This window comes from Astatotilapia calliptera, chromosome 3 (genome assembly GCF_964374335.1).
Source record: "Astatotilapia calliptera chromosome 3, fAstCal68.1, whole genome shotgun sequence".
NCBI lineage: Eukaryota > Metazoa > Chordata > Actinopteri > Cichliformes > Cichlidae > Astatotilapia > Astatotilapia calliptera.
This window is the reverse complement of record NC_137424.1, coordinates 61,467,844-61,482,757: the sequence shown is the minus strand read 5'-3', so window position 1 is coordinate 61,482,757 and position 14,914 is coordinate 61,467,844. Positions and strand designations below refer to the sequence as shown.

Below are 14,914 nucleotides of genomic sequence, written 5' to 3'. Positions count from 1 at the left end.
ATGTAGGGCCAGTCCATATCTAGCGACCTAGTCCGATGTGACTATGTGTGAACGAGGAATACAGAGTTCATCACGCAACGTCAAAGGTATGTGCCTTTTTCAGCTGTGCGCCACGTTATTGTTTACATGAGATGAATTGCAGAATAGCAGATAGAGACAAAATACTGTTAATCTGACTATCTGCAGGTTTTACAGGCTTACACATACACACACGCAGTTACTGTCCCTCCATTTAGAAAGGCAGAGGCGTCACGGTGTAATTATTTTACTGTAGTTGTTTTTTTTTTCCTATGCAATAATATTCAACACTGTTATTAATACATTTTCAAAAAATGCCTCTCTGTGCAAAATGGGTTCAAAAACATGAACAACTGTGGGATACTGTTTGTCCATGATTTAGACAGGGGGAACAAATCGTGGCAGGATCAGCCTGATATTATTTGTATCCCGCTGTAACTTTACTGTATAAAGAGCAAACATCTCCAAAATGTCAGGAGTAGTTAGTCATTACAACAAGTGTTTGTGAACTAAAAATCAAGAATGTGGGATACTGTTTGTCCGTGATTTGAACAGCCCAGCGCTGCTCTCGACACAGGGAAAGGAAGGGAAAAGCAGTTATTCAGGGGAGCCCTACCTCGACACTTGTGCAGGTGAAGCCAAAGGGAAGATATGCTTCACCTTATTTTCTAGTCTTTGGCTTGGAATGAAGTTGGTTTGAAAACATATTCAGCGATGCTTCATCTTGCGTTTCTGTGGCCGCCCCGCAGTGTCCAAGCCTTTTTGTTTTCCCCCCCCTTTTTCCCCCCCTGCCATGGCTCTGCCCCCCCCCCCCCCCCCCCCCCCAAAGGGGCAGGCCCCAGACTTTGGGAAGGTCTGCACTAGGCAATGAGGCAATTTAAATAAACAAAAAAAACAAACAACTAATATATTCAAATAACACAAGAACACTAATAGAACACTAATCATCTCACAGGCAACAACTCAAAAACAGAGATTCAAAAGCCACCAGCACAAAGGCAGAGGCAGGAGGGACAACCTACACAGTCTGTTCAAACCAAAGACTCCTCCACGACTGAAGAATCCTCAGCTTTTTGTACTCCCAGTGTAACAGCAGTCTGGCGAGGAAGGAGCGGCTAGCAGGTCCCGCGGGCATGTGGTGTGGAGGTTAGCCGGATAACTCGAAGCCAGTCAGTTAAATTAAACAACAGACCTTTATTCCTTGTAGCAACATAAGACCATACAAGCCAGGTCTCCACGGCTCTACACTGTCTGTACATACATGTGCAGGGATCAGTAGTCGCCGGCGCCAGGCCGTTACAATGGTGAGGTCTATCCTGAGAACAGAACACGAGCAGCATGTAATGGCTGCCACGCTATACTCACACACACCCCTAGGAGACTCCCCCTCAGTGGTGCTGTAACACAATAAGGGTTGTTACACCAGGTAAAAGCAGGCAGCCACATCATTGGTCCACTGCGTCCGAGGATGCAGCAGCAGCCAATGGTGTGTGTGGACTGGCACACTCCAATCTGCATGAAGTTTGGTGGGCATAGGTCCCTGGCCAGCCAATCACCTGTGATTCCTGGCATACTTGATTTTCCATACAGGAAGGCGGACCGACATGAGACCAGGGGTCGCAACACATGGCTGACTGATGTTCTAGAGCTGAAACAACACCCTACCCGGAAGTGGCTGATGCCTCACTTCTTTGGAGTGATTCAATATTTGTTTTCGTTTGTTCAGTTCACTTCAGATATAAAATACATAACTGTTTTGCTACAAATTTAGCTGGACATCATAAAGGACACTGAGGTGCTTTTCTTCTGTTCACCATAACAGAAATGTGAGTAGTTCTCAGAACCATTATGGCACAGAGAAGTTCAGACACAGGCTGTATCCCAATTCAGGGTCTGCAGCCTTAAAGTACGCAGCCTCAACGGTCCTCAAGGGCCACGTACTCAAAGACCGCTAAGGCCAGAAGTGCGAGGCTTGTGAAACGGGACGGTCTAGCCTCCGTCGCACTGCCCAGGTCGCCTAGCAACCATGATAGCTGGAAACGTGTGGTTGACAGAAATGAAGGAGAACATATTTTGTTCATTTGTTTGTTTCTACACAAGCTTTGTGTGATTTAATAAGTATCTGAGGCTGAGACCACAGGACTGTAAAACATGATTGTTGGGCTTCATTTCTGTGCTGAACAGTCATTTAAGATTAGCTAGTAAATAACAGTTAGTTAATGTTGTTCATGAGACTAAAGTCAGTGTAAATATGATATGGCCAATATTATAGTTATTATATTAAGATAAAAGTGGATAGGATTTGCTGAGATTTTATTGGATCCAGAGCTTCGTTCCCATCAAAGTTTCAGATACCTGCAAGACTACAAACTTTCTTTTTTCAGCGGTAGGACAACAGTTAAACAAACAGAACAGGTCCCAATGATCCATCAGTCATCAGACATTATTCATTCATACATATGACTCAGAGAAAAGCGGTATGTGCGCACTTTAATTTAGTTTGTTATTTTTTTTTTGGGAGGGGGATATTTAGCATTTTATTTGATTGTTTTAAGTACATTGATTTGCAGCTGCTATGTGTCAAATATAACAATTTGTGCACTGTTTACCCTGGTGTGGTCCTTCCTTATTGATGTTTATACCTTGGCTTCCTGCCAATCCTAGATCATCTTATACTGGCCTTTTAGGGCTTTTCTTGCTAATAAACCTTCAGTAGGGTTACACATCAGTACAGCTTAAATGGGCTCGCTTCTGATTTAATTATTTCCAGTTTTTCCACAAGGTGACGCTATAGTACATGTTTAACACATGTTTTGCTGGTTGCTACAAGGCAACATAATGTAAAATTTGTGGGGGGGGGGGGGTTGTTTGTTTGTTTTTTGTTTCTAGTTTGAACATTAATATGAGTAAATCAGACTCTCAGGTTTACTGTTACGGATGATTTCTTTTTCTTTTCTTTTTTTTGAAGGCTTAAACAGTTGGAGTCCTGCTGTCTAGCCAGAGCCTTACTTTTGCATTATTGATGTGATATTTTAAGACATCAACCTCAAACATGATGCAAACCTTTTCTTTTTAACTTTTGTTTAAGAAAATTAAAGAAAGCAGGAATGCCAAAAAACATAAACATCTTAAATTATTTTAATAATGTAGTAAGATTAAGGCAACCTGATCTCCTAATAGAAACAATTGTTGATTGCTATACTGAGAGAAGACACCAAGAGTGTAGTAAGATTGAAGGAATTTAAACCACTCGAAGTTAGAGAAAGAACCTTTGTGTGGTTATATTGCAATTTCTACTTTGATACGGTAAGTCACTGAAGAGCAGGCGGTTGTTGCTTCCCTAGTGACATCATTACTCACAGATGCTCAACAATGTTCCTACTACAGCCACAAACTACCAGACCACGTTTGCCTGGAAGCTTGTAATTCAAAATGAAGGATTTTAGTGGCCATTAAAATATGTTCATAATTTCCAAATAAATAAATAAAAATCATGACACAGTGCTCTCCTGTACAAGCTGCCTTTTTTGGTTAAGAGTATCAGTATTGGTACTGGCATCAACAATACTGCCTCTGTATTTTCTTGGTATCAGATCAATACTAAAATCTGTAGTATCACACAGCACTGTTTTTGTGTCTCTTGGCTGACTAAAACACATATGTCCTATAACTAGGACTTTACACTTTTAATCTGGAGGGCTAAGAAATCTGACCTTTTATCTGCACTTTACTGATATCTAGCTAACATTTAACACTGACATTTACTGACATAAATACAATAAAAATACAATATATAAACACATACTAATATGTACTTAAAAGCACATACTTTTAGAAGCATATATAACCCTATGTTCATACATATCCATTAAGATTTGAAGACTGGGTATAAGAATATTGTATGTTTGATCTGAAAATTAGTTATTTCCAGGTTATACACACACAACTGGGGTCTTTGATCATTCTGCACTTACTGTGTGTGTGGGATAGAGAGTGAAGATGTGAGATGCTGTGTTTGCTCCAGTAATACGTGGCAGTGACAGAGTTCCTCTGCTTGTGTTTCCAAGAACAGAAAAAGAAACCTGGTGCTGGAGCGACTGGGAACAGGATGTTCTAAAATAAATAAATATTTGTGTATACACATCTGTTGTAAATAGTAGCATCCTCAAGGTCATTTATTTTACAAGTTTTACTCTCTGGTTCAATTTATTTAAATGATTTCCAAATGTGTCATAGGTTACACATATTCTGCTGAACCTAATCTGTGTTCACAACCTAAATGCAAAGACATGTTTATTTTTGATAATGCAAGGTAAGGAGTTGCTTTTCACTGTAGATAAATCTACTCTAAGAGATTATATTTTAATGGGAGTAATCGTCAGATGTTATTTCTAAAAATCAACTTTAACCAACACGGTGAATTAAACCTCGAAACAATTAAATGAACTTTTTCAAATCATTCCGCCAAAGATCATCTGCAGTTTTGAGGGTAACTGTTTACTATAATGCTGTTTGGCACTGTTGCTGCATCCTGCTACACTGACCAACAGACACCCTCATATCAAATACTGGATATGCAAATATGGGTGGAGAAGTTTTTGTGGGTAGGGTGACACAGGGTAGTCAGAAAAGCTGTCAAGTACAGTTTATGCAACACGGGGACCTTAAACACATGCAAGTCATGACTGTGACGTCTGTTATTATAAGCATTGGCTACAAACATATTGTGTGTAATTCACAGTGGAGAGAAATACACAATACTTGCTCATAGTTTGTTTTTGATGTGCACTGTTATCAGAGTGGTTTTCTGGTTGATTGCAATAATAAGCCAGACTAGCGAAAGACAGGGTAGAAATAGAAAAGCGGTCAGCTGAGCGCACCATCCGCTCCGAGCTCCCTGACCTGCACTCAATCTACAGCAGGCGGTGCTGGACCAAGGCCAGGAAGATCGTGAAGGACCTCAGCCATCCCAACAACAGACTGTTCTCTCTGTTGAGGTCAGGAAAGCGATTCCGCTCCCTGAAGACCAACACAGAGAGACTGAGGAGGAGCTTCTTCCCGCAGGCGATACGGTCTCTCAATCACACCACCACACAGTACTGACCCACACATATGGTTCTTACACACACACTGGACTTTCTGGACATTGTTTTTGCACAACACTGGTCACTATATTCTTCATTTCCGGTTAATACTTGTACAGCTGCTGTTATTGTGTATATATTTATTTATATTTAGATTTCTTCATACATTCTTATATAGTTCTATATTGTGTATTGTGTATTTTGTTGCACAGTTATTTTATTTTCAACTTTAATTTATATATTTTATCTTATTCTTTCCCAGTTAAATTTACCCTTCATTCTAATTTGTGTTGTACAGTTATTTCATTTTTAACCTTAATTTATATTTTATTCCTTCCTAGTTAAATTTACCCTTTTTAATTTTTCATATTTATTTCCTATCTTATTCATAGCCTTTTCCTTTTTTTGTTTTCTTTAGGTCACGAGCAGTTGTCCAAGCATTTCACTACATATCGTACTGTGTATGACTGTGTACGTGACAAATAAAATTTGAATAAATTTGAATTTGAATTTGAAAAGAGAGAGAAAACATTTAAGAGAATGGAGTTGGAGGAAAAGGTCAAAGATAAAGTAAACAGACAAGCAGGGTGTCTAACTGCTGCTTTTTTAACAAAGAGTTACAGACATCACAGGATTAAATAATAAAGCCTCTTTGTGAATGGTAGGGCTGGTGCTGGGTCATGTCTCATATTCAAACACAAATCTATCACATTTCTTTACTGATAAATCCTTGAATAAACATGAACATTATAAACTGAACTTTGCTTGTGCTGGAGAAAAATCATGTGATCTTCCGGCAGTTCATTGACACAGGATAAGGGCGTTTATGTGCCAGTAAAAGCCCCGGTTCATTTTTCATACTAAATTTATATTTGCTTTTCTTTCTTTGTGTGTTATGAGTATGTATGACCTCTTTTCTTGTTTCCCCCCCTGTGAATAGGCATATTTTGCCCTGATGGATGGAGTATGCACAGTCAACAGTGCCTCCTCTTTGTTCCAAGATACATGACTTGGGCTGAGGCTCAAGTAACAAAGATATTGATTTTTACACTAAGTATACTATGAAAGCTTGGAGTACATTAATGATGTAAAATTTCTTGGTCACTTAATTCTGTCTGTTTGTCTACGCTGTAGAGAAACTGTCAGTCTCGTGGAGGACAGCTTGCATCTGTGTATAGTGCCAGTCAAGCTTACGAGATTCAAAAGGAGGTGCAACGTGCTGGACGTGGCTATGGACAGTTTTGGGTTGGAGGCCATAATACTCCAGCGGTAAATAGTATGGTGTCTAGCAGTTTATGAAACAATTGCATTTTTAATTAATATGAATTAGCAAATTTTTTTTTTTAAATTTTGCTTTAACAGAATCCTTCCTGGTCCTGGAGTGATTATATGGGCGTGTCTGCTTTTGCTGAGTTTTGCAGAGGACAGGAAGCTAAACATAAGCACCACTGTTTGCAGATAACTTTTGGTGGTAAGTCTACCCCCAACCCCATCAAAAAAAAGAAAAAAAACTGCTAGATTCAAGAAGTTTATTGTCATATACACTGCAAAACACAAGTGGTGATGCAGAGCAATGAAATTCTTACTTTGCAGGCTCCCTTCACACAACTAAATAATCAACTAACTAAAATAAAGAGTAAACTTAACTCTGAGCGTAGAACATAGCACAGAAGATAATAAAGTAAAGCAAGAGCTTTGTAGCTTATCTGTGGGTGTAGACGGAATTTAGCATAAAGTGCAAGTAGTTGCAACACTGTCACAGTGGTGATATTTACAGAGTATGCAATATTAACATGTTTATATTGTATGAAGTTGTATTGTATTGATTGTGTATCTACAAAATAGCAATTTTTCAGGTCAAAGATAATCACAACAACTAGTCAGTGATTCAGTAGACTGCTGGCCTGTGGATAGAAGCTGTTCTTTAGTCGGGTTGTCGTTGCTTTCACACTCCTGTAGCGTCTGCCAGTTTTCTACTGATGAAGTGTTACATACAACCTGGACAGGTCGCCAGTCTGTCACAGGGCCAACACACAGGGACAGACAACCATTCGCACATTCACACCTAGTGACAATTTGGATTACACATTGGTTACACATCAGTACAGCTTAAATGGGCTCTGTAGCATCCAGTCGAACTGAGAAGGCCAGAACTGATGGTTGTTGAATGACCTTTATTATTCCTTGCCGTGTATCAGACAACGAACCAACGTAAGAGATAGACAAACAAATGAAACAATTACCATATTATTCATGTACAGCATCTTAACCGCTCATTACGCTGGTCTAACCGTTATCTATTAAACTATATAATACATATTATGCATTTCAACTTGCTCAAATTAAATCTTATACATTACAAACCTTGTTCCCCTGTCGACTGTAGCTAGAACCATTTGTCTTCGTACAATTTAACTATAATCTTCTCTCCCTTTTCTCCGTTAGTATTAGTTTTCCGTTTTCTTCCGTCTTTTTTGCACATCAAGCCGTTTACCGTTAAAACATTCACTTCCGGTCCCACAGGAAGTTACCAAAACAAAAGCACAAACGTTACATTACGTGAATGTGGGCCAGCTTTACACATCCGCCGCTACACTCCCACCAAATTATTTGCTGTTACAAACAAATAAAACACAAATAATTTCTAAACAGGTAACTTAACAATGATAATACCTTTGTATATGCAACAACAAATTCTCATCGCATTTTAACTGCTTAGTGCATCTTGTTTTTCACAACTTTCCAGCAGTAGAACCAACTTATGAACTGGGCGTTCCACTGTAGACATCTTATGCAAACGTTCACCCTTTTTACTAAGGTTTCTGTCTGCAAAGGTTACTTTGACCTTTCTCACAAGTCCATCTTCGTCTGTTATGGTGTCCACAACCCTACCAAGTCTCCATTGGGATCGTGGCAGTATCTCTTCCTTGTCCATTACTATGTCACCTACTTGCATATTCCTTTTAGCAGCATGCCATCTCTGCCGGACCCTGATGTTGTGCAGATATTCTCCCTTCCATCTGCTCCAAAATTGCTCCGTTAGGTATTGCACCTGACGCCATTGCTTCCGGGCGTACAGATCCTCTTTAACAAACTGTCCTGGAGGAGGCAAGGCTGTTGTGGTCTTCATAGTTAGGAGATGATTTGGAGTTATTGGTTTCAAACAGTTTGGATCATTGAGATTGTCTGTCGTCAACGGGCGGCTGTTTACTATTGCAGCTGCTTCATAGAGAAAGGTTCTGAGTGATGAATCGGTGAGTCGTCTCTTTGCGAGAGCAAGTGTGGCGTTGAGGACGTTTCTCACAGTCCGAATTTGTCGTTCCCATACTCCACCTGCGTGGCTAGCATGGGGTGTGTTAAACACAAAATCACATTGTTTTTCAGATAGAAAGATTGTCAGTTTTTCAGTGTCTATTTCATTCAGTGCTGCACACAGTTCATTTTTGGCACCTACAAAGTTAGTACCTCGATCACATTTTATTTGTCTGACAGAGCCTCTCAGAGCTATAAAGCACCTTAGTCCATTAATGAAAGCGTCCGTAGTCAGGTCTTCTAACATTTCTACGTGTACTGCTCGTAAATAGAAACAAGTGAAAAGGAGAGCGTACCTTTTGTTTTCTTTTCTTGCTTGTTTGGTTAGGAACGGGCCGAAAACATCCATACCACAATATGTGAAAGGCGGAGAATGCTCGACTCTTTCTGTGGGGAGATCTTTCATTTTTTGTCCTTCCACAGCTCTCCTTAGTCTCCGACATGTCACACACTGACGGATGTAGTCTGATACTGTTTGACTTAGCTTGGGAATCCAATAACCGCTGGACCGTATTTCGTTCATTGTGAAGCTCTTTCCTTGATGATTTATTCTTTCGTGACAGTGAGCGATTATGAGTTTTGTAGTATGATGGTCTCTTGGAATGACAGTTGGATGTTTGAATGTGTTAGGAAGCGATGAGTGTTGTAGCCTTCCTCCCACCTTGAGCACATTGTCTTCGTCCAAGAAAGGATCCAAGTTGTACATTTTGTTGCTCTCATGTAGTGCCTTTCCTTTGCTTAATGTCTTTATCTCATCTGAAAATGTTAGTCCTTGTAGGTTTTTGATAATCACCATTTCAGCGTTTTGTCTTTCAGTTACAGTGCTGAGTGACTTTGATTTGTCTCTGAGTAGGAAACGTTTGAGACGTGCTATGGCACTGACAGCGTGTGACCAGGATGAGAACCTTGTGAGACGGTCACAGAGACTCCTGTGTTCTGTAGTTTGGCTGTTGAGTGTTTGCACTTTTCTCACCTCCGGATCTCCCACCAAAAGTTCAATAGACTCTTTAGTTGGAAGGTTTAACTTCTTTTCCCATAAGAACTGAGGGCCTGTGAGCCAGTTTGATGATAGCAGTTCCGCTACTGATGTGCTCCTTGATGTTATGTCAGCGGGGTTTTCACTCGTCGGTACATAGAACCATTGCTGTGGTGTAGTATTGTTTTGTGTCTCGCCTTCAGGTCCATTATCATCAATCTCTTTGGCATCACCCCTTTGTATAATGTCATTCATGTATGTGACATAGTCTCTTTTGTATTTTTCATCACGCATTGGTTTACATTTGAGCTGATTGAGTCTGCTCTCGGCGAGTTGTCTGTTATCTGGCATTTGTAGCCTTTCTTTAAATGGCAATGGCATTTCATAATGTCCCTTTTCTGCTTGTGTTATGCCTTGTTCAAGTTTCTCAAGAAACCTAAGGTCGTCTTGAGACACCGTCTTTTTGTTATTTTCGTTTTCTTTAAAGTCCCTTTCTAGTGCACGTATTGCATCTGCGGGAGTACATGGAGGCATTTCTTTAACAATTATTCTGTGACAGAGACTCCTTGTTGTCTCTGATGCATTGCATGGCGCTGAGTTGCCAACGATGCTCCATCCTAAATCAGTTTGGATGGCATATGGCTCATTGTCTTTACCTAAGAGTACTTGTCTAGGCGCCAGAGCTTGGGGACAAGTATAACCTATCAGGAGACTCACCTCACAACTGAGGAGCGGTGGGATCTCATCTGCAATGGACGACAAATGACTCCACAGTTTTGCCGTGTCACATGTTGGTATGTGTTCTCTATTTGCAGGTATGTAGTCCTTTGTGTAAGCAGTCGGGAGCCTTAGCACTGTTGCTGAATTGTAACCTCTCACTAGAAGATCACACACCTTTCCGCTGCTTACTACTGCATTTTTACCCATCATTGTGGTAAGTCTGAGTTTTACAGGGCACACATTTGCTTGCAGTTTCTGTGTTACATCCTGATCTATAAAAACAGTGTCACTCTGCGTGTCTAGTAGCGCATAGACTAGTTTTTCCCTTTGTGGATTAGCAGCCGTTGAGACCCATACTGGGACTATCATGGAGGTGCTGACTGTGTGTTCTGCTCTAGCGACATTTAACGCTATGGCTGTTGCACTTTCAGGTGAGTTCCCTTGTGTTGCGATGTCTATACTCACTTGAGCTTGCTTTTCTCTTTGCAGACTGATGCTGTAGTTCTCATCGTGAAGACAGGTCGGGTGTCTCTTAGAGCAGGTTTCACAAGTGAGACGCCGTTTGCAGTCCTTGGCACTATGACCTTGCTTTAAACAACCATAACAATGTTTATTATCCTTTACATGTTTCTTTTTCATTTCCAGGGTCATTTGCAGAAACTTTGGGCACTTTATAAGTGGATGCGACTCTTGGCACAGTGTGCATGAAGAACTGTTGTATATTTTAGTCTTTGCATCTCGTTCAGTTGTGTTAATGTTGAATACACTTGCCTTGTTTCTTTTGACTTCTCTTGTGTTTCTTTTGTCATCATTTATTTCCGTGGAGCGAAGTGCATGTATGGAAGTGACTGGGTTGCATGCTACTTCTGCTTCAAGTGAGAGAAAGGAGGCAAATTCACTGAAGCTGGGGAATTCACCACCGTCCATGAGTGTCTTTGTTACATGCCTGTTCCATCTTGTGTTTATCCAGTCTGGCAATTTATGCAACAGTTTCTGATTTTCTTCACAGTCATTGAGTATTTGCAGTCCTTTCACGTGAGGCATAGCAAGTGTGCATGCATTCACAAAATCAGCAAAGTTCCTTAGCCCATCAGCATCTCTCGACTGTATTTTAGGCCAACTAGATAACTTCTCTCTAAATGCCCTTTGTAGCACGAAAGGCTGGCCATACCTTTGGTTTAACTTTGCCCAAGCATCGTTATACGCTTCTTCATCATTTCTGAAGAAAGTCCCTTCAAGGCACTTGCGAGCTGAGCCAGTTACATACCTTTTCAGATAGTACAGTTTATCTGCTGCTGACATGCCAGTTTGTTCAATAAGTGACATGAAAGTGGATTTCCATTCAAAAAATTTTATTGGCTCACCACTAAACATCGTTGGTTCTGGCGTGGGGAGTCTATTTATTCTTATGCTGTCTTGTACCGCCTGTGCAAGCTGGCTGACACTAGGAGGGGTTGTTGGCGCCGGTATGGAGTATGATGGTACAGTGTGTTTGGGTGTGTGCTCTGGGTTCACCTTTTCCATCTTAACTGAATATGCATCATCAAGTTGTGACAACTCTCTGTTGTAGGCGTCCAACCTGGCGCGAGCGGCTTCCACCTCCCTTTCGGCTTTCAGGCGTTCCAACTCTGATGTTTGAACTGCCATTTGTTTCTTATGCTCCTCTTCTAGAGCCTTTATCTTTTCCTTCTGTCTTTGTTCCTCTTGTACAATCTTGTACTCTGCCTCCTTTGCTGCTAGTTCTGCTGCTGCCTCTGCTCGTTTTGAAGCAAGATGTGAGGCTGAAGACAGTTGGCTACGTTTCGATGCTGCAGTTGAACCATAGATGGATTGGGCATAATCATGTTCTAATAGTCTGCGTAGACGTTTTCTTTCATATTCTCCATCAAAATCTCCATCTACACCGCTTATTCTTTCCAGGATGACTTTCACGATGTCATGAGTAACTGCTTCACATGCATCGGTTTTTCTTCGTATGTCTGATGAAGGTGCAATGTGACTTCTCATTTCAGTGTACAACTTTAGCAGTTCATCTTTTCTTTGCTCTACATCATCTGCAAGATCTGCCATTTCTTTCTCTGAAATGTCCAACTTTAATCTTTCTCTTGTTTCTCGCACTCGTATTTTCCATTGTTCATAAAGAGTTAATAGTCTTTTTTCTTTTTTACTTATGTCTTCTTTCTGATGAGTTAGCATTTTTTCGGTTGGCACCTTGGCTCTTTCTGAACGCCTTGGAATCGCAGAGTTACTTTGAGCTTTGTCTTGTGGCTCATTTAATATTTGTTCTTTGTTTGCAAACTGTTCATTAATGTCTTCTTCTAGATCCTCCATTTTAACTTTATTTTCCTTAAGCCTTTCACCGTTTTATTCTCTGACCTGCTTCTGCCATCTGCTGGACGTTGTGGGAATTGCCGTTAAACCTTGAGCCCTCGTGGTGTAGCAAAATGGCGGCGGTCAAGCTCTTACTGAAGCATCCAGTCGAACTGAGAAGGCCAGAACTGATGGTTGTTGAATGACCTTTATTATTCCTTGCCGTGTATCAGACAACGAACCAACGTAAGAGCTAGACAAACAAATGAAACAATTACCATATTATTCATGTACAGCATCTTAACCGCTCATTACGCTGGTCTAACCGTTATCTATTAAACTATATAATACATATTATGCATTTCAACTTGCTCAAATTAAATCTTATACATTACAAACCTTGTTCCCCTGTCGACTGTAGCTAGAACCATTTGTCTTCGTACAATTTAACTATAATCTTCTCTCCCTTTTCTCCGTTAGTATTAGTTTTCCGTTTTCTTCCGTCTTTTTTGCACATCAAGCCGTTTACCGTTAAAACATTCACTTCCGGTCCCACAGGAAGTTACCAAAACAAAAGCACAAACGTTACATTACGTGAATGTGGGCCAGCTTTACACATCCGCCGCTACAGGCTCGCTTCTGATTTAATTATTTTCAGTTTTACATTTTACAAATTTTGATGAAAGAGGATCGTTGAGTCATAGTGTCACTGTTTGAGACTGATTCCTGTTTTTTTTTTTGTGTGTTTCTTGCAGAAGGAAAGGCAGGATGCTTGGATGACATGAAGTGTGAGACTAAGCTCCCATCTATCTGTGGTAGCCTTATCATGTGATCTCATCACTAATGCAAACCTACACTTCATCAGTAAAAACACTGACGTGTTTTTCAGCTATTGAGTCTTTCTTGGTATTTCTGTTCTGTTGCTACAGCATAAGGGATCAAACGACACATACAATAAACTGCAGAAGGATTTTATGTTTGGAAAGGCTTTAAAAATAAAAGAATGCTTTCACACAATGTACACATTTGTTTTGGAAAGTGGACTGTATTTCATATTCTTATGTAAATTAAAACACTAAAGCATTGAAAGAAACTGGTGGTCTGTTGCTCCATGTTACAGCTATAGTTCTACTATATTCAAAGCACAACATGAAGTAAGTAATTTTTAGTGTACACCTATACAGCTGGGATAGGCTCCAGCGCCCCCTGCGACCCTGAAAAGGATAAATGGCCTGTATTTATATAGTGCTTTACTAGTCCCTAAGGACCCTAAAGCGCTTTACACAACCAGTCATCCACCCATTCACACACACATTCACACACTGGTGATGGCAAGCTACATTGTAGCCACAGCCACCCTGGGGCGCACTGACAGAGGGGAAGCTGCCAACACTGGCGCCACCGGGCCCTCTGACCACCACCAGTAGGCAACGGGTGAAGTGTCTTGCCCACGGACTGTCCGAGCTGGGGCTTCGAACCGGCAACCTTCCGATTACAAGGCGAACTCCCAACTCTTGAGCCATGATCACCCCCAAGTGGAAGCGAATGGATAGTTTTTAGAGTAAGGCTTGCGGGAGTGGTAGTGAAGAGGAAAAACTACTCTTTCGAATGTAAAAAAAAAAAAAAATGTCCATCAGAACTGACTCAAATAAAACGATTCCAGCTATAATGTAATTCATTGCTCTTGTGAAACATCATTTTTATGGTAGCACATGGAAAGAGAGTTTTTGTGGCTATGCACTCTAATATTTATATTACCCTCCTATGCTTTACATGTGCTTTATAAAATGAGTCATAATCGCCACCAAGTCCAGTCCTGTCGTCACTGCTCATGTTGTTTTTGTTTTCTATCTCTCAGTTAAATCTTGAGTTATCAAGGACTGAAAACTGCTGACCTTTCCCTGTGACCAATATTGTCATAGTGACACCTGATGGTGATACTGGAAACTTCCCAAATTATACTTTGAGTAACTGCACCACTGAAAATTAGTTTATTTAAAGTGTGATAAATGTCTGTCATGGAGGGAAGAGAGGCTCCAATAATCCGTTCTCACTATCCTTTGTAGGGTATTGCTAAACGATATGGTGTGGTTACCCTACTAGACAGTGATGCAACGGCTCAAGACGCTCTCAATAGTCCCTCTGTAGAAGGTGGTGAGAAAGAATGGAGGGAGATCAAATTCAAATTTTATTTGTCACACACACACAACCATACACAGTATGACATGGGGGTGAAATGCTTGTAGCTGTACAATGCCCGACCATTAAATGACAGAAGAAAAGTTTTACAATATTTACAATTTACAGTTTACTACAAAAATTTACAAATTAACTTAGGAATTTACAGTAAAGAATGTGCAAAAAGCAGAAGAGATTATAAAGATAAGGATTATAAATTATAGGAATTATAGGGATTATAGGAAATGTGTGGTGATGCGTGTGGTGACGTGTGTGAGAGTCCAGTCTTATAGTGACGTGTTTGAGAGAGTCCAGT

The 14,914-nt window shown here is 40.5% G+C and overlaps 2 protein-coding genes across 2 annotated transcripts; one reads left to right on the top strand and one right to left on the bottom strand.

Moving 5' to 3' along the window:
• Window positions 1-6,003: 6,003 nt before the first annotated feature.
• On the top strand, window positions 6,004-13,513 carry LOC113029712 (type-2 ice-structuring protein-like). Its single transcript, XM_026180707.2, has 4 exons — window positions 6,004-6,128; window positions 6,237-6,371; window positions 6,465-6,573; window positions 13,176-13,513. The coding sequence occupies exons 1-4, from the start codon at window positions 6,069-6,071 to the stop codon at window positions 13,250-13,252; spliced, it is 381 nt and encodes a 126-aa protein (XP_026036492.2). The 5' UTR covers window positions 6,004-6,068; the 3' UTR covers window positions 13,253-13,513.
• LOC145419360 (uncharacterized) lies at window positions 8,327-12,955 on the bottom strand. The gene is made up of 3 exons (XM_080290231.1): window positions 12,820-12,955; window positions 9,388-12,673; window positions 8,327-8,443 (listed from the first exon to the last, which is right to left on the bottom strand). Exons 2-3 carry the CDS (start codon window positions 12,439-12,441, stop codon window positions 8,327-8,329), a joined length of 3,171 nt encoding a protein of 1,056 aa, XP_080146357.1. The 5' UTR covers window positions 12,442-12,673; window positions 12,820-12,955.
• Window positions 13,514-14,914: the final 1,401 nt, after the last annotated feature.